Below are 25,691 nucleotides of genomic sequence, written 5' to 3'. Positions count from 1 at the left end.
AGGGAGAGCCTCACCGGCTCATTTACTCCGCCAATTAGATCAAAGGGATAAGTTGCAAAAACAATTATCGGAACTTATAATTCGAGGAAAGCTTATCCCAAATTCCTGGTAGGTGAATGGCGGTTTAAAGCACTCTGTTCGTGGCTCGCAATCGATACACTCAGGATCAGTGCGATGGCACTTTGTTTCGGTTTCGGATTTGAATGAGTAATGGATGTTTGTCAAAGCAAGGCGCTACTTGCTTCGGTCTGGTGCTGCTGTGCTGAACCGTGTCCTTGAGTTGCACACACCACACACACCAAAAGAAGGGTTTCCACGTGCGAGCATTTTAAAGCGAAAACACTCGCCCTCGCTTTCTCTCTCGATAAAATCACAATCCTAATGGGGTCCACAAGGGAAATCGAGTGGTAGAGATAATGCTGGTGAAGCAAACGTCAACAACAAGGGACAGCATGGGACCGCTGGAGTGCTGCATGGTGTCTGTGTGTGTGTTTTCGACAAACGTATACTTTCAACCGCTATCGAATGTTCAGCCAAAAATAGGCTCAAACCTTATACGCATCGGCAAACCACCACGACAGTCACTTCACAGACGATCCATTATTAATAAACTTCTCCTTCTTCTCGCCCGTGACGTTCGCGGCTGGAAGGGCCGGAAGTGAAAGTTGTGGATAAACTGTTCCGGACCAATATTCTCAACAGTACCCCCACCCCAAAGCCCACTCTCAGGCGCGTTGATGTCTTTATGCCGTGCGGTTTCGCCGTGATGGGCGCTTATTGAAAGTTAATTAACGATAATTTCTCAGCTGACAGCACAATCTCCTGGACGACCACCTTTCGGGCCGATGTTTGGGCAGAATTTAAGAAAATTGAAAAGAATAAAGGTAAAATGGATGCGACGCCCCGGCACTCAGTGGCAGAAGTTAGGGATATATAGGGATCACGCGGCCCCCGCGTTGTCGATTATCCGTATCCGTCAATAGAGTCACCGTGAAACGTTCCTGGTACGGAGCAATTGATGAATGGAAGCATCGGGATCGGGTAGCTGCCGGTAAGCGAAGGAGCAAGCGAGACGGCCTCTCGGACGGACTGTCGAGTGCGCACGCTTTCCGGAGTTTGGTGGCAGCAGCTGCCAGATTCGAGCACGAAACGTTGCTCGAAAGAGTCCTTTTGGGCGCGCGAAAAACGATTTCGCAGTCCGTCGTCGGACGGTTGACCGAACGGTGCTGCTCAACCTCAACTTCGGTGGTCGCTTCCTGTGTGCCACGGGACGGTTACCAACGGTGGTCGGTGGTTCTGTTCGGTTCGGTTTAACGGTGCAATAATGTGGCAACATTAGACGATCGTAATTACTGAATTGCCAGCATTGTCTGCGATTGCCTTTCGGGGTGACAGCTGGTAGCTGTCCGACAGATAGAAGGCAAATGGCAAGTAATGTCAAAGGCAGCAGCAGCAGCAGCAGTTTGAGTGTGGTTTTGGGCTTCGAGGTCTAGTTAATCATTAGTTGTTTGTGGCTGCTAGCAAATATTATTCGTGTGGTATAATGTGTGGTCGTGCAGTTTAATGATCTCGTAAGGTGATGCCGAGCTGACGTTACCCAGAGTGATCGCAATAACTGTGCGCTGTACTGTACTGTAACTGGTCGACATTGGCTAACCAAATCAATTTCTATCATCCCGTTCCCGTTTTGTGGTTGGCACATCCTGGCCACATGCACTTCAAAGGATAATAGGCCCCACCGTGGAGATAAAGCGTCATCTTGACCATCGGTGGTTGATTGCTGTGCTGACGATGCGAAAGTAACACGATGTTTATGGACTCATAACAATTATCCGTTAAGCGTTAAGACCGATGTGACCAACTGGGCAAGATCATTCGAATAAACGGAAACAATCCAGCCCACGACTGGTGATCAATAAGTGACACAAATTGATTGGGCGAACGGTTATATAGTTTCTCTCCCGATTAGGAAACGTTCAGAAAACGTTCAGAACACTAAGGAATTTCACTTGATAGGAACTGCACTTTCAGGTATGTTATTTTTGGCTTACCAAATATCAATTATGCTATTTTTTCCATTTTGTAACAATATCCTTTGATTAGCTTTTATTTGACTCATTTGACTGTCACGTTACGGGAAGTTTTATTTTCGGAATCAGAAAAAATGCAAATCAACTGTTACCGCATTTTTAATTTATATCTGATGTCAAGGATATTACTTCCTTGCTCTCAAGAAAAAAATCCTTTACAATGAGTGCTTGCATCAGACAAAACACAGCACGCCAACGCTTCAAAGCTTCCGCCTACTCTTTAAATATCAGTTGGCCCATGTAACCCGGTGAAGCCCCGTGAAAAAAGAACCATTTTAAATCACTGTCTAGACCGACTAAATTGACTGTCGTTAAAACGCAGGCTTATTTTCGTCTGCTTACATAATATATTTATCAAAAAAAAAACCCGATGGGAGCAGCAAGAAGGTTTCGCTTCCAAATGGTTTACAGTAAGCTATTAAAAGATGGCTAGGAACGTACAACGTGCAGATTCGGTAATAAATAGAGTGTTTTATTAATTGCCCATTATTGTCAGACGGCAAACCCACGTTTTTTAATTACTAATAAAGTCTTGAGAATATCTAATTACAATCCATCAAAGCCCATAATCAATTTATCGTCTATAGAATCATCTGATCATTCAACCATTTAAAGCCAACAAGATCGCTTTAAGCCTGTTGCAAGAGTTTAAAAATATATAACTTATCTTATTTTTAGTGAAGCAAGCTTTTAATGGAATGTGACCAAGAACTCGTTTTTACAAATCCAGATGGTTTAAAGTTTTGTTTGCATATATAAGAAAAAACATTAAACATACGGCTCGTCCGTCATTATATATGTTAAAAAAAAAAATAAGAAAAAACAAGCCCCATGTTTAAAATGATTTGCAGTTTTTGACTACATAATCAAATTTGAATGGCCATACTTTTTAATCTGATTGTCTAGCCAAAACCAAAAAAACGGTATCGATAAAACGACCTTTCAGAAAGATATTATTAAGCGTCTTTATGCAAAAAGGGAGAGTGTTTTGGGTTTGCCTTCTAAAAAAGGTGTTTAATCTTTCAGGTGTTCTTTTCTTCTGCATTTCAAAATCAAGCAAACCACAATGATTAGGTATTCATTTTATGCAAATGGTTAGAACCACACTTCGCAATCCATTACGGGCCCGAAAAAACATAACCAAACCGGAAGCTCAACCCTTTGTCTAGATAATGCCACTATTTGATGTGAAAGTTTATCGATTTACGAGTGGCAGCTTATCAGTTCTATTTAGTGATAATCGAATTTAAAGTTTATAACAAAATTAAGTATCAACATGCTACAGCCTCGTTCGTCCATAATCTGTTGGAAGTTTCTGCTTAGTTCTTTTTCTTCTTTAAAGCTTTAGAAAATTGTATGACAAATAGTTTCAAACAAATGATCTAAATCATATCTATCATATCTATGCATCACACCATGTTTGTCTGTGTAGCTACACTTTAATCGAAGCTTGTTGTCTTCGATCGATGATTGTCTATCACTAAACTAACCCAATGGCACGATACGACGTGCCTCGTGTAACTACTTTCAACAACTTGAAGCACCAGATTGGTACGATAAGGTCAATTGATTAATTATCCAATTACATGGCATCCTGCCAACCACCTCACCAGCACATGACATCCGGCTGCAAACATCAAATAGGTGGTTCGAATAAACATACTTTGACCTTCGTTCGAAGCCAATAAGCTCTGCTGTGCACCATTGAATGAGTTTCGTTGCGTTTCGCTCGTTGAAAGACCAAATTAAAAAAGTGGTTGAGGAGTGGTAAGCGGTGGAGGGGTTTGGGGAGTAATTGGCACTTTTATAGTGTCCATAGAAGTGGAAAAAACACACATAATAGTTCGTCCCAACGCATAACGCTGTGGGTTTAAATTGAGAGCACATATAACCCTGTTTCAGAGGAAGCATCCTCTTCACTTGTTTTATCAAATGAGGTTAGGTTGCACCACAGAAAAGAAACAATTTTACACTTCCGATGTGCACTTTCATTCTGGTGCAGGAAATTGGCACCGGGAAGAGAGTGTGTGTGAGAGAGAGAGAGCAGGGACACAAAACAAAGTAGTGCCGAGCCAAGGGTCAATCTCATGGCCGACCTTCGATAAATGGCCGGAAGGAGCAGTTTTCGTTAGTGGCTTGACCTATTTCAACCATGAATTACACCCGCTGCACATGCAACCTCGGGGGAAGTGGAGCGATCCACGGGGTCACCACTAGCTAGCTAGCTACCAGGAATAGAGATGAATAATGTTTAACCCCCTTTTCACTCAATGGCTTAAGTTCAACGAAGTCCCCTTCCGCAGTGACCAAAACAGGAGGACCCGATGGCCTTCTTTATATTTGTCGGTGACGAACAGAGTAGTGTGCTTTGATAAAGTCAAGTTAAAGCGTATAATGGAATGTAAATGCTGGTCCCCAGCGTGAGCGATTGGTGTCATATTGACCCGAGCAGATAGCGATTGGAATGTCTTCTTTTCTTCTTAAGCGCCGTTAAGGTGCTTACAGCGACATAATGCTATAAAATGGCTCGTGTCTACGTTCCACTTGAATTGTTCCGATGTCACAACTTTCTCTTTGGATTCTCTGGAACTGGTGCGGGAATGTTTGCGAAGAAGTGATCCGCAAAACTACCCCGCCAGCAGTGGTCAACTTGTGAGGAGGCTACGAACTGTCTTTCCGGCGACTGTGTCTTCCGCTTCCGAATGTTGTTATTTCAACTTGAAGCGGCACCGGCCGAAAGCTCTTCTTAAGTTGTATTTTGCCCCGTCGATTTGTTTTGCGTCCTAAAAGTACTTTTTGCGCTTCGCTGATTTTCTGATTCCCTAGTTTCGTACTTTCTGTTTTGTGGAATGCCAGGAAATTGCACTATTTCTACAAGCTTTTCAAGACATTCGATAATTGTTGCATGAAATTATGACCGAAAATTAGCTTTATTAATTATTTGGTACGGCGGTACCAAGTGAGATTCCTTTCTGATTTTTCCTGATGTAGGATGTAAATGACACGTGTGTACCGGTAATCGTACTCACGATACGAAAACCAATCTACGGGCGGTACGGTATACGAAAGAGAGCGAACGAGCGTCCGTGTCAGGTACGGGCTCAACCCAGGGATCCGATCCTAATTATGCCCGTAGGCTCAATAAGACGTTTACATGGAAAAACATACCAGATTCTTGCGGTGACGGCAACGGCGAGGAGTAAGATGAGGGATTATTTACAAGCATAATTAATATTTCTGCTTGACGAACGCCATACGTCTTTCGCTAGCGGCTGGCTCTTGGCATTGGCCCCGGTTCCTTGATGCACGATTTATTACATTTTATTTTATCCAAACCCCCAGCGGCTGCGTCGAGTAACTTGTTTTCGTCGACCAACCCAAGCAGCAAAGTAATTGGAGTAGATGGTTCTGATTTTTCAAACCGTTTAAGCCGACGCCCAAAATGCCGAAGCTCAAACATTTCCATATCTACCTACTTGACTGGGAGGCTACTTGAGCGAACCGGTTCTCTATTCAACCGCTTCAATCGTCCATGAACCGAACGCTGGCTGGGTAATTCCTAGTAAGCCATGCAAAAAGCGCCCCGAAAACCGAAAAAAAGGGATCGCTGGAAAGAGATCCCTATTGGGGAGGGGAGAAGAAAAAAAGCAACGGGAAAGGAGCGGCTTCAAATTTATTATCGCATTCTTGGGGAATAGATGTCTCCCCGGCTTTTAGCATAGTGGTGACCCTTGCTACTGCCACTTGTCAAGGCTCGATAGGGGACACGGGATCATCTCGAACCTTCTACTACCCCTGCACAACGAGAACCTTCTCATATTGTCGATGTCATAAAGTGGGGAAGTTGGGGAAGGCCGTAACACAGGACGATGGAATGCCTTAATACAAAACAGTATTTGGCACGACCTTCGGAATCAGCAGCATGAGGAAGAAAAGCAAAAGAAGAACATGCAGTAGAAGCGAACGTTTGATGTCATCCCAGTCAACTCTGCTCAAAACCGTTGTCCTAAAACTGTACGCGTGAAGCAACGGAGCGACCGATCCTTGTTTGGCGTTGCATCGAAGGAAGCAGCGGCAGTATTAAGTATTCCTGATCGTTTCTTCAAAGAAGAATCTGTTAATGGAGAACATTAATTATCTTTAGGAGCGTGCACACCGATCGACCGACCGACGCGACCCCCAAAGGTGCGAGGAGGTGTCAAAAGCTTCCTAATTTAATTCAATCGCTCGTGGACGGTTGTATGGCAAGGTCAAGGAAGAGACAGAGGGAGAAAAAGAGAGGGAGAGCAAGATTTGGAAGCGATGGTTTTTCCACACTTTCTCCGTCCTGTCTCAGTTGCCAGTTTCACGCCATTCCGGAGACAATGTCCGATCGTGATTGATGAGAATTAAGCTACTTCTTTTATCTTCGTGCTCGTGCTCGCCATTGACAGGTCGTGGTAGACTTCTGAAAAAATAAACGCCCAGGTGAATATATCACACACACACACAAACACACAACAGCGAATATGGACACATTTCAGTGGTCCATACTAAATGGTCCATACGGTTCTGCTACGGTTCGGTTTGATTGTGTTCCCCAGCAAAACTATGACAAGACCGTGTGGCGTCTTGAAGAGAATGGTGGAAAGAAAAGTCCCATCGGATGGGCGCGACTGATTAAGTAGGTTTTTCTGATCTGTCAGTTAACAAGCTAATTACTACCCCTAATGTCTCGCGATGGCACCAATTAGATCGAGCCGTTTATCGAACCGTGACACCTAGAAACACCGGGCAACGACGAAAACGACGACGGCGGCGACGACGACAGCGACGGCGACGAGAACACAGAGCAAACATAAACGAGCGGAGACAAATAAAAAACACCAAGCGCCCCACGAAGCGAGGGTAAACAAAATGACTCGAAAGCTAATCGATTCCCTAGGAGCTAGGAAAGAAGCAGCAGGAGTAGCAGACGAGCTGACTTGGCGAGAACCGAGAACAAATGCCCCGAAACATATGCCAGGACGAACCAAGACATTTATGCTCCCGATAAAGCTTCCCCGCAGGGAGCGGAAATGCTGTGACGTACCGAGCGTTCCATTAATTGATGAGAAATGATAGTTGATGGAACAAAGGCGAAGGATACCGGCAATCCAGGACATTCTTACACGTACTGGGACCGTCGGTTGCGGTTCAGTGTTGCAGCTACCGGCAACTGCACGGACCCGCAGGACCACAGAAGCCGCAACGTTTCCATTCAGCTGTCGCACGTATTTTTACATCGATTAATGACATCCCCTTCGGTGTGGCTGATGTCACACTTTTGTGTTACTGGGTCAAGGGGTGTTGCAGCTCTGTTCAATGTACACTGGACACTCCTTATCGCCCACCAAGTCGCGGTTTATCGTACCTTTTCCTCCGCTTCATTCTTTCCCGGTGATCGTTCGAGGAAAAGTAGAAAAAGCTTTGACTGAGGAAAAGGGCATCCGCGGAACTGTGTACGATTCCACGGAAGAAGTTCCGATGGGAATGTTACCACACGGGCAGTGGATGGTGATTGCATAGATCAACTGTTTTACTTGGAAGTTACTTTACTGTTGGTCATCATGACGGTCGCCTGTAGGCGTGCCTGTCAGCCGTTATTCATCTCTATGCTCTATTCTATAGTCGTGTACGGGCGTATATAGTATGGCGGCAGTGACACATTTGAGGGTGACAGATGGTACCTTAAATCTTGTCGGAATTTTGACAGTTTTGGCATAAAATTAACATACATTTTCAATGCTAAACATGTCGCTTACTGCAGATAGTTTACCTAACTCGAAATCTGCTGATTTCGATCGGATGAGAAACAATTGTTTCTATTAAAGTGAACCTACGCCCATGTTTATACTCCGGAATGTTTTTGCAGTGCAAAATTCTACTTTGGCACCACTTTAAACCACGGTGGTCGCCGGACCACTTGCCACTGGCCGGGCTGGCAAACGGGGCGTTATTGCTGCCACCATTTGCAACCGCCTGACAATCGCGCTGATTGTTGTATACGTGCGCGTCCGCTGGGATTTGCTTTGTTCGTGTCAGTAAAGATCACAAGGGACATTAGGCAACGCGTAGTGTACTCTTGATGGTGTCTCTCTCTCTCTCTCTCTCTCACCCTCTCTCTATCTCTTGCTCTGGCTGTTCATTTACAGTCGCTAGATTCATTCCCCCGGCGGTTGTTTTGATCTGAATTTCTATGTACAACGCAGAGGCACCAAACGTTCGCCGCATAAAATCGCCTATCCTGCCATGGAGTACAGCATGATTGTCAAGAATCGAAGAGCAAGAGAAAATGAAGAACACAAGTGGAAACAAGCAGCACTTGTTTGTGGGACTTTTCACATACACACACGCACACACACACACACACTGCTTAGGTACAAAGGCGAGAATCGAAAATGATTCGAAAACTGTACGGCATCAACGCTAAACAGATAGCGAGGAACATTAGATGGCTTAACGGTGAAGGTGGTAAACAACCGCCAATTTCGTTGCTGGCTTAGCTGGATGAAATATCCCCGTTCCTCTGTACCGTTCCACCGTTGGCGGAATTCGGATTTCACCAAAAAGGATGAAATGGTGGACGAGCTGGCCGAAATGGCTTCGCAAACCAAACGAAAAACAGCAAAATATTATTAATCCTCCCTCGAACACTAACGGCTATTAAGAGCCGAGTGTATGGATGTGCGCATCTGGTTGGTACTATTATTGGCCCCCGAACGCACCTTGATTGGTACCACAGCTGATACCGCCGTTCAGTCCGGCGACCATTCTGCGAGAACCATCTTATGGCGGATCACGCCACGGTTGGTAATGTCCAGGATCTTTCCCGAGAGAATCGAACGAATGGAGGAATGTAATGTATCGAACTGGGCATTGTTAGTGGTTTGCTCCGTCATCATTGATCGGAAACCGCGATGTCCGTTTTTGCAAGTGAAAGCTATACGTTTGATCTGGTATTGGTAATTAAAATACACGTTGAAAAGATCAAGTTAGCACAATGCAAGATATGCTAACAATACCAGTTGTCCATAAGTGGAATGCTAAATGTACATTTTCTACAGCCGTTCTGTGTGTTCTGAATTTATCTTACGTTAGCTGTTTTTTTTTGTGATATGCTTAAACAGCAATCCTTGAGGAACGTAAAGGAAAATAAAAGACGAGTGAAAGGAAAATAAAAGGCGAGAGATAAAGGATTTAAAGTTTAAAGAGAAGACCTTTTCATTTTACTCTCTGCTCTACAAGATCTGAAAAAGTAAATCGATAAAGTTATTCAAGGGTCAAAACAAGCCTAAATTCAGCAAGACACAACATTTGATGTATTTTTTTCTGAATAGTGTGTTTCAATTACAACAATTCTGGTGTCCGTTAAACTTTAGTTTTGGTGATCTGTTATGATGAAAAAATATTTATGATCCTGATTACTTCACTGGCATGATCTAAGGGATGATCCAGATTGATTATTCTTCCTAAATTTTAGACCAGAATTCTTTATGATTTGACTAATATATTGATCAGTTAACAACCTTAATTGAGTCTCTATAGCTTGTAAGATCAACAGCGCATTTGAACAAACTTTCTGTAGGACTATGTGACACTGTTGAAAACTTTGAACCGAAAAACTGATATGTTTAAAAACGAACGAAAACAATTACTCCAGATTGGTTGATAAATCATTGTTTGCTAGTCATCAGAAAAATTGGTTCGAATAGTCAGTTCCCAGCATTGAGCTAGTGGTTCAGTGCAAAATGTACATGAATCGTATTGTACTTTGATACCATTTGATTTGAAACAAATACAGATAACAAAACCTCTAGCATAGTACTGTATGTTTGTTTCTCTACTCAACAGCTACAATATTGACGCCACCATTCCAATCTGTTTCCGTTTCAGATATTCTACAGCAGATAACCAACGACAACACCTCTCGATCCACCACAAACCACTGATAAGCAGGACGCAGCCGCAGCTCGTTGCATCATATTAAAACATTAACGCACGGAACGCATCGAAACCGGCCAATCGATAATGAAGCACCAACGTTCCCCAGTACCATTGGCCGATGGTAGGCGCTTTTATTGATGGACGAGAAAGTTTGTTTGATTATACCGAGAAAGAACGCAACCATTTCCCATTTACTGTTTACGTGTTCCATTGCGCCAGTCTTGACTAATTTGATGATTGGCTCGCTCGCCAATACCGAAGAAAAGCAGACAATGGACCATCAATTGAGGGAAGTGAGAGAGCGAAAGTGACCAGATCTCGAAGACATTTCGGACATTACACCCACGAGACACACGCACGATGGCATCGAGTGATACGAACACCAGAAACACCACCACCACGAGTACGGCAGCCTCACTGGTCATGAACTGTACGGTGTCGCTGGCCACCAGCTACCAGGAGCTGTACATCAACCTGCAACCGAACGATGCGTCGCTGGACCGCCGGGAATCACTCTCGACGGTCACTACCATCGGTGACTCCAGCGGTAATGGCGGCGGCAACGATGGCAACGGTTGCAGCCGGGCTTGCCTCTCGTGGAAAAAGCTGATCCTGGTGGCCCTGTTCTGTCTGCTGATCGTCATCACGGTCGTCGGCAATACGCTGGTGATACTTTCCGTGCTGACGACGCGCCGACTGCGGACCGTTACCAACTGCTTCGTGATGAGCCTGGCGGTGGCCGACTGGCTGGTCGGTATCTTCGTCATGCCACCGGCTGTCATCGTGTTTGTTGTTGGTACGTCATCGCCCACACACCACCCCCACACACACACACATACACACCCTGGCACCCACGTGCATCACTATTTCGCGCCCCCATTTAACGGATCGCGGTCATTCCCAGGGCACGTCGTCCCATTCCAATCCAGCGGCCATGCCAGTGACGTGCTCGACGTCGTTTTATCATTTCATTTTTTGTTGCTTCTCAATCTCGGACCAAGTGGCATTTGGCACTCGAAAAAGCTAGGGGGGGGGGGGGGGGGGGATTAGTGCCGCACCGTTGGGGAGGTGCCATACTCGGTGTTAAACTTTATGGCGATCATTATTCGAAACTTGTTGTGTTGTTGTTGTTCCTGCTGCTGCTGCTGCTGCACGAAACACCAAGGAGCGTTTGTCTGGAATAGGCTCGAATGAGTCCCGTCCAGGGGAGGGGGGGGGGAGACCGAAAGACAAATGGCAGCCACTCTGCCACTTTGCGCTCGATGCCGAAGCCACTGCCACGCGTGATAGGATGCGAGGAGGATGCTTCATGTAAGCCGCGGCGGATTACGACGACGATGACGACGACGTGTGCCGCTGTGCCGGAGATCAATCCGTACCGCGAGCAGCAAAGGCCAACGTTTGCCCCTCGATTGCGAGTATCCCGGCCAATGCCACTGCGGGGAAAATTCGTTTCTTTTACGCACGGGATCACCCACTGGACGGAAATCTTGATTATCTTGCCTGGCGCAAACCGAAACGAACGTACGAAAACGCCGCCTACCGTGATACGCATCGCCTGCGATGTGTGCCCGTGTGTGTGTGTGTGTGTGTGTGCGTGGCATTCGAAGGACTCGTAGGGGTTGGGATCCCCTTCCCCCACCCCTATCTAAGGCCAACTCCAGCCGGTGCGAGTAAGATGAGAAGTTTGATAAGATCTGTCAGCTCATCTGTTTGCTGGATGAGTTTTGGGCTCATCCGAATGATACACGCATCCCCCTTGGCTTATGCTGATTGCGTCAACACACACACACACACACACACACACGCGTGCGCGCGCCAGCACACTTACGGTAAGCGTTCTTGGTAACGGTGTGCGGTAACAACACCGGCACCGGCAAAGAGCGGAATCGAACATTCAATTATTTTATCAGCCCGCGCGCCCTCACTAATACCACCCTTGTGCCGCTGCTCCCGTCCCCGGCCTTCCGTTGCTAGGATTACATGTTTCGTGTGCGTGTGTGGTTGTTTTTACTCTCGCCGCGCTGCTACTGCTGCGGCTGCTGCCGGTGCTGTAATGAGCATGGAACTCAATCTTCTGGCAGCAACAGAGCAGCAACTTGCCGCCGTTCACAGGAATCGACTTTGTCTTCCTTTCTTTTCTTGGCTTCATATTTAAGGCCAGTAAGCCATTTGTACGTGCGGATGTGTGCGACGCTTGTCAACAGTTCCCACAATCCTTCCACGCATCCTTTGATTCGCGTGCAACGGGAACGCGAATGTTCATGCATTGCACGCGATTAACTCTCGTCCTGCTCCTCCTAAATCTGCGTCGCCAAGAACGGTAACCACGAGAGAAGGGGCAGGACAGAGAGAGAGAGAGAGAGGGTGGGGCATGCCCTTTCTTGTGGGCTTTCTTGTGAACTTTCTTTCCCAACAAATCAGCGGATCTGTTGCTAAAAGTTCATTACGAAAGAAGGAGCAGCGAGAAGCAAATAAAATTAACGCACACACTTTCCCAACTCCCAACTCCCGGCCCCAGCACTTCGTTGACGCGTTGACTGCGCCCGGAATATTGGCCCCAAGATTGGCGCGCGCGCGTGTTCTTCTCTCCACCACCACAAGAAAAAGAGAGATGGAAAGAGAGAGAGAGAGAGAGAGAGAGAGAGAGAGAGAGAGGGAGAGAGTCCCGGGTAAAAGTGAAAGTAATCCTGCGAGCAAACAAACCGAAGATATTAAGGCCGCGGTTCGCGGGATGGAGAGGGATTGCTTTGCGTTTGTCACACGCGTACGCCGCCGGTCGACATGTTACGCTGGTGTGTGGCGTCGCATGCTCCATTTGCACGTTACACACAGAGACACACACACACACAAACACACCCGTACTGTGTCTGGGAATCTCCCAGTGCAGCACTCCCGGATATCCGAGCAAATAGCGCCCTTTACAACAGCCATTTTTCTTGCTTCTTTTTCGATTACAATTCGCACAAACTCGCACACACGCACGCATGGAACAGAATCTTGGCAGCTCGGTTGGATCCTCTGTGACATCTGGATATCGCTCGATGTGCTGCTGTGCACCGCCTCGATACTCAGCCTCTGCGCAATCAGCGTCGACCGGTAGGTAAAAAGGGGGACCATCCTTTCGTTTTCGATTCAAACGCGTAATCCTCCATTCCATCATTGCCACTGTCTCTCTTCCTCTCTCTATCCCTTCCCTTCCGGCAGGTACTTAGCAGTCACTCGGCCGCTCACCTACTCCAAGCGCCGACGCTCGAAGCGGTTAGCTCTGGTGATGATTTTCGTCGTCTGGTTGGTCGCACTGGCGATCACATGTCCACCGATCCTAGGCTGGTAGGTACAGGCACTCCTGCACACACACACACACACACACACACGACCATACACGAGAACAGGGAACGCGATGAGCAGCCCCAAACGATGCTCGAGTGCTCCGGTGAGTGGCAATGGCAAGTGGACGCGGTTGACGATGAATCGTGAGGCGCCTCCATCGTGCGGAGCAATAATGGTCGACTCCGGGCGTTAACACTATTTTTATGCCAACACATTCTACGCGTTCGCGGGATTACCGCGCGAATGTCCAGAAAGCTACCGAAGAGATCGTCGTGCCACGTGCGGTCACGGTAATGGCGTCGTCGTCGTCGTCGTCCTTATATGACCGAGCGCGCGTGCTGGAACGTTTTAAGAGGAATTCTATTTTCAAATATTGATTCAAGCCGCACTAAACACACACACACACACACACACGCGCGCGCATTCATTCGGTGTCGACGTTCGTACGCGTATGTCAACGCAACATAGCGATTTGGATGTTTTGCTGGAATTGCTTTGTTTTCCTGTGCCTCAGGAACGCCCATAACGTAATGATACCCGGAACGGACGATGATGGTTGGCATCGAAATCCATTCCGACGTCCCGTCCGGTAATGGCGGAAATTTTCTTCAAACCAAATATCTTATGTTTCTTTCAAATCAAAGCACATCCATCGTTACATCGCTTCGGTTGATAACAAGAAAAGAACTCGCTTGGGAGAGTAAATACAACGAAAAAACAGCAAAATAGTTACCAAGGCCTACCCTTTTATCAAAATTAGCGGGAAATGTTTTCACTTGAAACGAGAAAATAGGATCGCTTAGCAACGTCGGTTCTGGGCCTGGGTCTGCGTTTCGTCCGAATCCAAGACGTACGACGTTCATGCTCCAATTGGCCTCACATGAAACGAACGAAACATTGGCCGAAACCTTTGAAACTTGATGAAGATGTTTGAGGTTGAAACGAACGAGAAAACGCAAAAGAGAAATTGTTGTGCAATCCGGTGTTGTATGGACAGATGGACATACACACAGACGCACACGCACCCGCGTTGCACACCACACGATGGGTATCCGATATACCAGCCCTGCCCCCCTTTGTACGGTTATGAACTTGTCTTGTCGACGCTCGCTGTCACCTCTGTTGTCGAAGGGTCGAAGGGCCTTCGTTCCGGTCTACCGGTTGTTCCCCGGTGGTGGTGCACGGAAGAAACAGGTCCAGGGTCCCCGTTTTGATATCCTTCGTTCTCCTGCGGAAACTTTCCGGGAACATGGTGGTTGTCAACGCCACCGCCACCGCCACTGACGGTCGCGTTGCATGCGATGGCGACAGGTAAACTCGATTTCAAATGTTCATTCAAAAAAGTTCCAAAGTCATTCGGCAACCGGTACTTATAAAACAGTTTCCCAAACCCACCGTCCTTCGTCCTCACTTCCCGTTTCTGCACCGGCCTGTCCGTGCCAGTCTTCCCTCTCATCCAACCTACCTGGAAGGAAGACATATTTTTTCATTTACCTTGACGAAATTTAATCTAAAGAAAATCAATTACCATAGAGGTCGGCTGTGCGGTTGCTATGCACGCGCTCGCCCCTCTGTGTGTGTGTGTGTGTGTGCCACAGGACTTTAAGAGACGCATACATACGTTATCTCTCGATCTGTAGATGTGGAAGGAATTTCGATCGCTCGTTTCATGCTCACTCACACTCCGATCGGTTCCGTTTGGTTTCCCTTCCCACGCCACAAAAAAACAAACAGGTACGATCAGGATCGGAGAACGCTGCAAAGCTACGAGTGCCATTACAACCAGAACAAGGGCTACGTCGTCTTTTCTGCCATGGGTTCCTTCTTCATCCCGATGACCGTGATGCTGTACGTCTACTCCAAGATTTGCTGCGTGCTAACGTCGCGTCAAAACCGAATGACAAAAACTGAGGTAAGTTGGAGTCGGTTCCCCCTTCCCGCTTCATTGGCTGCATTTGCCCACCAGCGTTTTGTCCTTTCTTTCATCCTTTACATCCACTCGCTTTGGTTTTTACATTTAATTTTAGACCCCCGACCGTTGCCTGTTGTTATGCTAATGATCCTACTACGCCTACGGTCATTGTCCGCGTACGGCACGACGAGAGGTCTCGCTGTTGTTTTAGGGGATGGCTTGTGCCGTTAACGCCAACAATCACGGGGCCCGAAACCCAAAACACCGGTAATAATGGTGACCGGAATGGATTGGTTTGATGGTGAATGTCTCGTTCCGGGGCTTGGCTGTCTTGTGTCGTTCTGCTGGAAGCAGAAGTTGTCATTTCACGGAACATCTGGCCGGTGCGAACAACACAAACAACCGTTTTGTGGCCAGATTCCAAGAGGTTTTCCCGAGCGCGGGAAATGCGAAATCAATTAAAGCTGTTTTCCGCTAATTCCACCATACAAACAGTTGGACTTTGGATGAGAAAAGTTGCTCGCTCTCTCGTTCTCTTTCTCTCTATCTCTCTCTCTCTCTCTTTCTCTCTCTCCCTCTTTCTCTCTCTATTTCGCTCGTTCTTTCTTGTTAGAGTATCGTTTCATCTTCCTTCAGTGGCGAACAAGATGAAGCTTAAGCATTCGCACAATTCGGGTGTAATTGCGGTTCTAGCTTTGATCTGCGTGTTTTGCTAAATGAAACAAGGTTTTCCCACCAATTTACCCCCAAAACTCTCGCCCCAGAATCGTGCCTCCTGATTTTTCAAAGCAAAAGAGAGAGAGAAACATTATAAAAAAATGTTTTCCTCTAATTGCCATAGCGACGAACTGGTGACTCTAGCATCAGTCTGCTCGGCTCAACCGTTTATATAATCCGCTTCATTCAGCCCCTTTACGACACCTTCGCACCGGCACGCGCCAAGGAACTCTAAGGCTTCGGCAAAGATTATGGAAATAGAATTGAAGCTAGTTGAGTCCAATCCAGCAATCCAACCTTCCGTGAAGTGAATATATTTCGTTAACTATTTGACGGTTCCGAGTCCGAACGGTCCAGTTAGATAAATATGCTTGCTTGTTCACAAATAAATCCTCGTCCTTTGCCTATGGCCGACGGTACAATATTGGTTTAGGATGCGTGGCCTTGCGAATGGCTTAGAGGTGGCATCCCGGCACCTCAGGCCTCTCAAATAGCTGGGACACTCTGTGTTTCTGATCGTTTGTTTTGGGTCGGAACTGACAGCTAGCCATCTTACATCACTAATACATCCTTTTTGCCGTCTTTCTCTTCCATCACGAACGCATTCGACTGCGAACATTGTGGCTCCGGCTGATTGATGCAGGCCACGGAAAAGAGCTGCGACATCGAGGTGGACAACTGTACCTCGGATGCCGACACGAGCCCCCGGCAGATGGTGAGCGGTGCGTTCAATGGTGGTGGCGGTGGTGGTGGCCGGCAGCTCAGCACCACACACTACACCAACGGTGGCAGTAGCAACAGTAACAACACCTCCCACCAGACACTGTACGAGTTTCTTAGTTCGACGCGCAACACCCCGAATGCCCGCAATAGCAGTAATGCCAGCGCGATGTCTCGATTTTCGGGTGCCACATTCGAGCTACGGCCCATCAACACGGTGCAGTTCAGCGCTAGCCAGATCTCGTTGTCGGAATCGTGCGCCTCGAACGTTACGACCAACGCGACCAAGGTGCGGCTACACGGCAAACGGATACCGATACGGATATCGTCGTTGAAGCGCGAAACCAAAACCGCCCAGACGCTCAGCATGGTCGTCGGTGGGTTCATCGCTTGCTGGTTGCCGTTCTTCGTCTACTACCTGCTGATGCCGTTCCTGCCGGACGACTCGAAGAGTGACGATCTGATGGAGTTCCTGACGTGGCTCGGTTGGATTAATAGTGCCATCAACCCGTTCATCTACGCGTTCTACAATGTTGACTTCCGGGTGGCATTCTGGCGGCTAACGTTACGGAAGTTTTTCAAAAACAAACACAATCTAACATTCTTCAAGTCGTAGAAGGGGACACTGAAGAGAACGAATCGTTCGACATTTGTTACGACTCACATGTTTCGCATGGTTAGCGGTGGTTTCCAATTAGTTAATATCGTGCCGAAGCCGAGACGACATGTAACGACGAATCATTCACGCATAAGACTGCCTCAGTAACCATCAAACCACGAATAAAGACCCAACCGCTTTCGTTGAAGTACGAGAAGTTCTCGTTGAAGTACCGTTCTCGTTGAAGTAAAAGCGTGCGTTGTTCATATTTAGTTGTGAGCAAAATATTAGTTTGTGAGTAAAAAGAAATAAAACTGTTTAGTTTGTGTTATTGGTGTTATTATACTTTATTTTAACTGAGCAAACTACAACAAAAATGTAAAAACAAAACTCTCTGTTTCATATGAAATGACAATTAAGAGTCGTGTATTTAATAAATACATTTATGAGATTTATCAATAAATTTTGCTTTTTTTTGGTTATGGACTTCCGAAATAATCCGAACAAACATGTTTATGAAGAGAAAAATGGGACAGCTTATGAAAATCCCATGAAAAATGTTTTCCACGAGTGTAAAAAAACGAGTGGAAAACCCTTATCCAGCTGATCCGAAGCTTTTATCTCTCCATCAGCCTTTTGTAGCTCAAAAAGCTCATCCCGTACCAAAGCTCTTGGATACAATAAATGGAAATTGTATTCAATCGCTTTGATGCGGTATCCTTGGACTTGGCGAAGACCGATGGAGGCGCCTTCCGATTTTCATCGTGTCACTTACCAGGAAAACGCTACATGTTCCGCTTTAAAACAATGAGATTGTTTTTAGTTAATTCTGTGCGAAATTGATTGTGGAAAAAAAGCGATGTGTTTGAATTATTCAAGCATCACTCATTAACGACAAGCAATAACGAATAAACAATAGTGCTGTTTGCTCGTCAAAAGGAAATATGATTTCCAAACCATAGGTAAAACTTTTAATGGATACTTAACAGTGGATGAAATTGCAGCACTACAACCAATTGTAATAACCGCAGAAAATTGACCGCACGATGAAGAAACTTTTAGTTGGACAATACACAATGGCGGCTCATAATCATTTCGAGCACAACCACTGCCCTGAGAACAAGAGCGAACGAACAAGTTTCTTTGTCAAGTATAAAAACAATCGCAGAATGAATAATAAGAGCATTTACTCATTTACAGGAACTTAACGAGCGGAATGAAGCTTTTATGCAGTTCAGAATGAATTAACAGTTGCAGATGACAGTTGTAATGCTTTCTATTCAATTTCTCTTAAACAATTCATTGTGCCAGCCGTTGACAGGATAAAAAAAAGCTGCCTTTATTCATTCAATGTGATTTATGCAAAACAATCGACTGTTACTCCTGAAGATGAATATCATTTCCCATTCTAACTTGACATTCTTATCGCTCTCTTCACTTGCACCGTAAGATCGGAAACTTTTCCAATCATATTCGATCCTTCCGTTCCACTTCATGTTTAGCGCCCAAGATCCTCTGGGAGTCTCGCTACCCCAACCCTTCTGCCTCCTATTCTCGTCTCCCCGTAACTTTTCCTCTTTCCAGGTACAGGACGCCGAACAAAGTTGCTAAACTCAAATGGGGTACAGCAAGTCAAATGTTTAAACGCCACAACAACTGCCAGACGCATTATTCGTTGAACAGAAGAGGATCGCGTTGGTGTTCGCTGCCAATTTGAAGCAATCAAATTATGAATTTATTAGCTGCCCAGCTTAAGGTTGTGGCTATGTAATTAAAGAGTTCCATTGTCCGGGAGGGAGGAGGGAGGACGTTTCCAGCGAAACAACGAAGCGATAGTACCCGGAATCGCTTGCGAGAGCAGAAATTGCCAATACACGCGGAGCTTTGACCGGGGGCACGGTGCAGCCTTCGGTGATGAGGCTTAATGGCTTAATTAAATTCGATGCCATATCTGAACAGGCATCTGTTTCCTTCTCCCACCCTCCGCTTAGAGTGCCCATGATCCCAATTATCACGATCTAACAAACACCACTGATCTGTATGCGTTACCAGCAGCAGTGCTGCTTTATCAGCTACTGTCGGATGGAAAGTACATTCGGAATGAGGCAAAGGCGCTGCGTGCCAATGGTGGCCCGTTGGTACGGGAAGTGCCAGGAAGTTCGTGCCAGGAAATTTCTTTTAAAACTTTCATTCGATTCCTCGGCTCACTTTCCTGTTGCATTGCAACGGCAGGGATCGGTACCTGGCTGACCGTGCTACTACATTCATTGCAGGGTCCTGGCCATGTTGCACCGCACACACCGAGTGCACTAAAGTTCGACCGTGACCGATGAGTGCGGGACATCGAGTGAATCCGGTTCAGCAGTCCGTTGCAATGCGAAACATGACGGCTCTATAATCTCATTATAGTTTTATTGCATTAGTTGCACCGGATGGTGGGGATGGGATGGGTGCCTTCACCCGGTTGGGCCCGAGAAAAGGAGGGCAAAAAGGCGGATATGGCCCCGGAGATGCCCTTTTGTGATTGTAGCGGCCAGGTAACCATGCTATGTATCCGGAAGTAGCCCACGGGCTCGCCTATGGAGAGGTCGCAGCACGATAATCAATCATCATAAAACTTACTTCCCTGCTGTTGCACACCGTCCGTCGGGTTTCAATACGGAACCAATCTTCCATCCTGCTAGCAGTACGTGCCCGGAGCCTTGCTGTAGGAGGCATGGTGACTGCGAAGAAGGTAATTAGCTGATATCGAATGGGAAACATTATGTTCGATCAAAGAAATAATTTGTTTAAATTCACACAAACACACCCAAGCGCTCCGGTGTTGCTCGTGCTCTTGAGTGTTGTGTTTTTTCTGTGTGTTTTTCCCATTGTCGGCTACAGATAGATTTTACAAAATTTTACTTTATCCTATGTAATAATCAGCGACAATGGGCGTAAAATATGTAATAATTCAATGCAAATAAATACACATTGAATCAAATATGTTTGACAAACAAATGTAATAGCTTAAATGCAACTGAATACTTTGATAAACGAAATGATCTATGCCATGATAACTATAATGGGTTATTCTATTAGCTACAGATGGTTATTCTAATAAAATTACTTTTGTTAATTCGATAACATAATACGCAAATATTTGTAGACAAAAAATATTTTTAAAAAATCAAGGCATAATCAAAAACTTTAGTTTAACTTAGCGGATGCTTTTATTTAGAAAACATGGATAAATTTAACTTTGGTTTGTTGAAATGTTCCGATTTATATTTTTTATGTGGGAAAATTCTTTTTTTTGCAAATAGAATCGTTACAGAAACCTAAGAAAATCTAAAATTATTCCGTTAAACAAAACTGACAACAACAAAGGCTAGAATTAAATTAAACTTTATCTCCGACTTGAGTTTATGGAGAAGTCGATACACTTTTCGATGAATTCATTAATACATGCTAATTTGGGAATAAAATTAAATAACCAATCATTTAGGACAATATAATTAGGGCAATGATATTGGTTTGGTAATATTAAGTTAAATGGTTTTATCAGAATCTCAGCTGAACGGAGAGATAAAAATATAACTATTTTGCCATTAGACACGTTTATAACGAATTTAAATTTGAATGGAGTCATAACAGCTGTACACTATTTGTGAAATTTCACTTTAGACAATCCACTACTTGGTAGCAAATAAAAGAATGAACAGAGCATATTTTTATGTCCTGCAAAGGTTTGGTTTAAAAATAACCATTTCCAAATATATCAATGTTACCCTACCCGTCGCTAATAGCAAGTGCCAAAAAGAGACACCATTAAAAGCTGGCTTCATGAATAGCAGTCATCCGTTGGGCAAGACCTCATCGAAAGCGCTATCAGCACCTTGGAACCGTTGGTTGAGAAGGGTTGTGAATACTTTTTGCAACCACCATTACTCGCCCGGTTTGTCATGTTTTGTTTCGGTTTTATTTGACGGTTTGCAGGCGGCACCGATGCCGGCACTGTTTGATCATTTTAACCCTCATAAAACAGGCGCCACGGTTGCTGTGGCACGCGAACGCTTTTCTGCTGCTTACATCCTTATCATTTCCTTTAATCTCGTCTTACCACGAGGCCACGGGGCAAAACTGTTCTACACCAAGGTGGTAGGTTTGCTGCGCTAACCTTTGCCGGTGCAGCGATGTTACGGTTAGATTCCCGTACGGATGAGCATGAAATCAGATTTCGGTTGTTTTATGCTCAAGCATAGGTAAACATTTATTTTGACTTACGAATTTGCGCAACATAAAATGAAAACTGACCTTGAACTGCTCGCTGGTTGGTGTTGGAAGGGTACGATTATGCTCACAAAATATACTAACCGGATCGTTCGCACTGACTCCACAGTTTATGGCAGTTAAAGTTCGTTTCGTCTATTTCAATTTTCTTCATATTTTTGCTCTAGGGCTGTCAAGGCCGAAGCAGTTAAAATTCCTCAACCAACTCGAGTGTCCAGCCGACATCGAAGGCATGCGGCCCAACGCAACGACATAGCATCAGAGCGGAGAACAGTGGCCTCTATAAAGTATCACTTGATGTACATTACTCATCAACATCGCCATTCAGCATGGAATCGCTTTGCAGGATGCAGGACCGCTTTCCACGGGTGGGAGGGGGGATTAAGAGCCCTGAACCGAATCTAGCCGATTCAGCGAGCTGCCAGGGAACTAGGGGCCAGAACGAGGTGAGACCTTTTACGCCCGCCATCAAAACCGTTGTTCAGCTTCAGTCGTTGCTTTATGAAGCCATTATACGCTATTTCGTTTTATACTATTCCGAGCTTTTACGAGCGGAAAAGTGCAAGTCAAGTGTCCTTTCTAACAGTCGTGCGCGAAGACCGCTAAACGGGTCTTCTGTTATGCCCTCGAGCATGAGTTTGAAAGTCTGAACTCGGACAAACGCTGTAAACGGAGGGCTGTTAAACAAACCACCAAGCGCATTCACGATCCTAAACCCTCTTACGGCGCGAGAAAATTCAATGTTTCATTTGTGTCCCTCACAGACATACAAACACAATTCTTCCTAATTCAAGCTTCATCTTCAGCTGAAACCACTCGCAATCCCGGAAAGCGAAAGAAAGAGAGAGAGGGGGCCCCAGGGAGCAAGTAAGTGAGTCGCACACCAGTTGACGAATGCTGCGGTATGCCGTCGCCGTCGAAATAGCCGAAGGTGCAACAGTAGAGAAAAGGTGTCACGGCAGCAACCACAATCCAAGAGGGTGCGTGATGAGGCGAAGGAAAAACATTTATCGTTTACTGTCTTGAAGGAAACTTACAAGCCACTAAGCAGAGTCTTCATCGCAGAGAGGCAACCCGTACTCAGCGCCCGGAGAGGGTACCGACTCCGGTGCAGCAACCTGGACCGGTGACACTGTTGCTGCTGCTGCTGCTGCTTCAACGGTGCCTCGCTTCTAAAGACGCTACCGTTGGCACCGCTAAAGGAGCAAAACAAAGGTAGCTTTTATGCCAAACGAAATTGAATTAACTGAGATTCAATTACCTGGTAGCATGCAATGCAGTCTCGCGCCGTAAGAGAGATGCTCCGGCGGATGGGCTAGATGCGCTACAGCGCAATGCCGGGCAAGTGTCGAACGAAACGAATCGCTCTGGGTTGCAGCAGTGTTCGGCACTGGTCTTGAAATGTAACCAAGCGCCACGGGTTGCGATGCCATTCAATTGCATCTTCTTGGCGATGTCAGGATCGCTAGACGATATCCGATTCCCTAGAGGAAGAGATGAATAAATGAATCGATTCGGCACCAACATTACGACGGTTGCACCTCATTATAACATCTTCGTTGAAATAACTGCAACAAGTCCAGTCCGGTGACCATGGCAGGAGTACTTGCAATGCTTTTATCCCGCTCTAGTGTATGGGTGAGATAAAATGTTTATTTTTCTGAACCACTCTGGTAGGGTGTATTTTACATTTGCAAAGTGAAGGTCACTTCTAGGAGTTTACTGAATGCAAATGTAGTGCCTGTTATTGAGTGACAGAAGTTCAAAGGTCACGATACATTCAAATAATCAAACCGACCTTCCAGATTGCTAGGAGAAAGTTTCTATGGAATTAAAGTAGAACAGGTTAAAAAGGAATAAGTTAGAGCAATTTTTTTCGTGGGGAAATAAAAAAACAAAACAAATCATACCGCATTTCTCACACTTTCTCCTGTGTTAAGAAATGAAACTGCTACAACATCGGGTACTACATACTGAAGCGTACTGCAGAGTCCCCCGACACGCAGTCACGACTTTGCAGACACGAAGAACGCAAACCAAGAAACGACAGGAAAAAGGCACGGTCAACTTCAAGCAGGAATTTGTAATAGGTAAAGTTCAAACTTTTGGAAGAAATCCCATAAACAAGGCAAATCTGACGTTCCCTTAACGAAACGGACAGGAGACACTGACTCTGACGAGGGCCATCTGCAGGACGAAGTACGGCAATTGCCGCAGATGAAATAACATTAAAACAAGATTCATCCTCTTTTATTGCAAAGAAACACTCTCCGGCGCTTCCATCTGGTGCTGAGCATTTCTTGATTAGTTAATTAACACGAGCTGCTTACGTGGCCAATAATTCAGTAATCTGCAAAGGATTACTTTCTTGTACCTTATCCAACTACCAGATGGCCAGTTGTTGATTCTGCCAAGATGTCGGACACTTCAAATGGTTTCCATTTTAATGTTTAACAAACAATTATACTCCTTCAACGTGATTTGGTGATTTCCTGTACGCGAGCAATAATCTTACTTGTACTCAATATCACTAGGAATGCAATACTTTTTCAGATTCTGGTGAACTCTTATTAAAATCCTCATTTATTCCTTGATGGACATTAACAATTAGGGTGCCGCTAGCTTTTGAAAACTAATTGGACTGATAACAAAGGGGAAATGGCTTATCTTGAATCGCGTGAAATTCGCTACCCTGTTCTTGTTTCTTCTGGCAATTCTTGACTTTGACGCGGATTTCCAATGCATTCTTACACTAACCGATATAGTAATGATTCTTTCTGCTAAGCTGAGGCTGACATTAATCCCTGTGCTTTGGATACATGCGGGAGCATGCTCTCTGATTACTTCACTTAGCAACAGAAAACAATAATGAGCGGCTGTCACCCGGCAGCAAACGACCTTGAACTTATCCGAAGGATTAGCCGTTTCGCCAAACATCCTTCAATGCCCGGGGCTGGTGTGAATGTGGTCAGTTCTAGAAAACTGTCCAAGATCGGTAAATTCGAAATCTCCGGGTGCACATTCTTGCCACCGGGCACAACTGAAATGGGGATTGCGAAAACAACAGCCAAACCAATACATTTCCAATGATCACCATGAGGGCCGCCAGACTCTCTCTCTCTCTCTCTCTCTCTCTCTCTCTCTCTCTCTCTCTCTCTCTCTCTCTCTCTCTCTCTCTCTCTCTCTCTCTCTCTCTCTTCTTACAACATTTATGCCATTTCAAATCCATCTGCTATCCTTAATGATCACTGAAGCAATGCTTTTTATGGCACCAAACGGCCACCATCGGTCATCATTCGGAACACTTGGACAAACACATTGTATTAGGTGTCCAGTTTCCATTCTTTGTCGCCCCAGGCCCCTCATCCATTCCCCCAGCTCCAAGGAATGTTCGCATCGCAGAGCAAACCCTGATGGCCGGAGAACGGGAAATTATTGATTTTCAATTAACCTTGTGGTTTTGACTGATGAGAATCAAGAGGAATAAAAACAATATTAAGGATCGAAGGACGAATCGAATCCCGACGCTCTCATTCGAGACGGTAGCAATACGTTTGCAATTGCCTACCGTTTGCCTGTTCAGTGCGTAAGTGAAAGCGGAGACCAGAAGCAATCTCAAATGGTGGTCCAGAACGGCCAATTCGATTGTTCGAGCAACGATTATCAATATCCATATCCAATTAAGAACCTCCCGAACGCTGGTGTTTGCGTTTTGGGGCAACAGGCCCCTAGCCTGCCAGGGATCCTGATCCTGTTGGTTAGATGATTAGCGCAATCGCCCCACCACACACCCCTGTGGGTGCTGCGGCATACGTTCTACCTTTGATGTTTCGCTAGCTGTTGGTTGATGAAGCTCTTTGCATACGCTAATGAGAAGCCACTTTCAAGAACTATGCAGAATCAAAATGCTTGCTAGACGTGGAAGGCGTCGTCGTCCTTACAGGGATGGTTGCTACAGCAACCATCATTCACTCCAGCGTGAGTTTGCTTAGTGCTAAGCAAACGAACAATTTTGGGAAAATGTTATTGACTAAACTAATGCAAAAAGCTATCCTTAAAACTAGTCGCCGCTGTTTTAGTTGAT

At 45.6% G+C, this 25,691-nt stretch overlaps 1 protein-coding gene across 1 annotated transcript; it reads left to right on the top strand.

Moving 5' to 3' along the window:
* The first annotated feature begins 10,415 nt into the window (after positions 1-10,415).
* On the top strand, positions 10,416-17,490 carry LOC125949329 (probable G-protein coupled receptor No18). The gene is made up of 5 exons (XM_049676288.1): positions 10,416-10,851; positions 13,052-13,154; positions 13,263-13,388; positions 15,123-15,300; positions 16,661-17,490. The coding sequence occupies exons 1-5, from the start codon at positions 10,416-10,418 to the stop codon at positions 17,351-17,353; spliced, it is 1,536 nt and encodes a 511-aa protein (XP_049532245.1). The 3' UTR covers positions 17,354-17,490.
* The last annotated feature ends 8,201 nt before the right edge of the window (positions 17,491-25,691 follow it).

The sequence above is a fragment of the Anopheles darlingi genome, chromosome 2 (assembly GCF_943734745.1).
Source record: "Anopheles darlingi chromosome 2, idAnoDarlMG_H_01, whole genome shotgun sequence".
Lineage (NCBI taxonomy): Eukaryota > Metazoa > Arthropoda > Insecta > Diptera > Culicidae > Anopheles > Anopheles darlingi.
This window is presented reverse-complemented; position numbering and strand designations above follow the sequence as displayed.

Excerpts from the sequence above, each read along its gene's own strand:
- LOC125949329 (XM_049676288.1), top strand. The coding sequence starts at position 10,416 with ATGGCATCGAGTGATACGAACACCAGAAACACCACCACCACGAGTACG. Across the intron at positions 10,852-13,051 it reads TGTCATCGTGTTTGTTGTTG|AATCTTGGCAGCTCGGTTGG; the intron begins GTACGTCATCGC and ends CGCATGGAACAG. Across the intron at positions 15,301-16,660 it reads ACCGAATGACAAAAACTGAG|GCCACGGAAAAGAGCTGCGA; the intron begins GTAAGTTGGAGT and ends TGATTGATGCAG.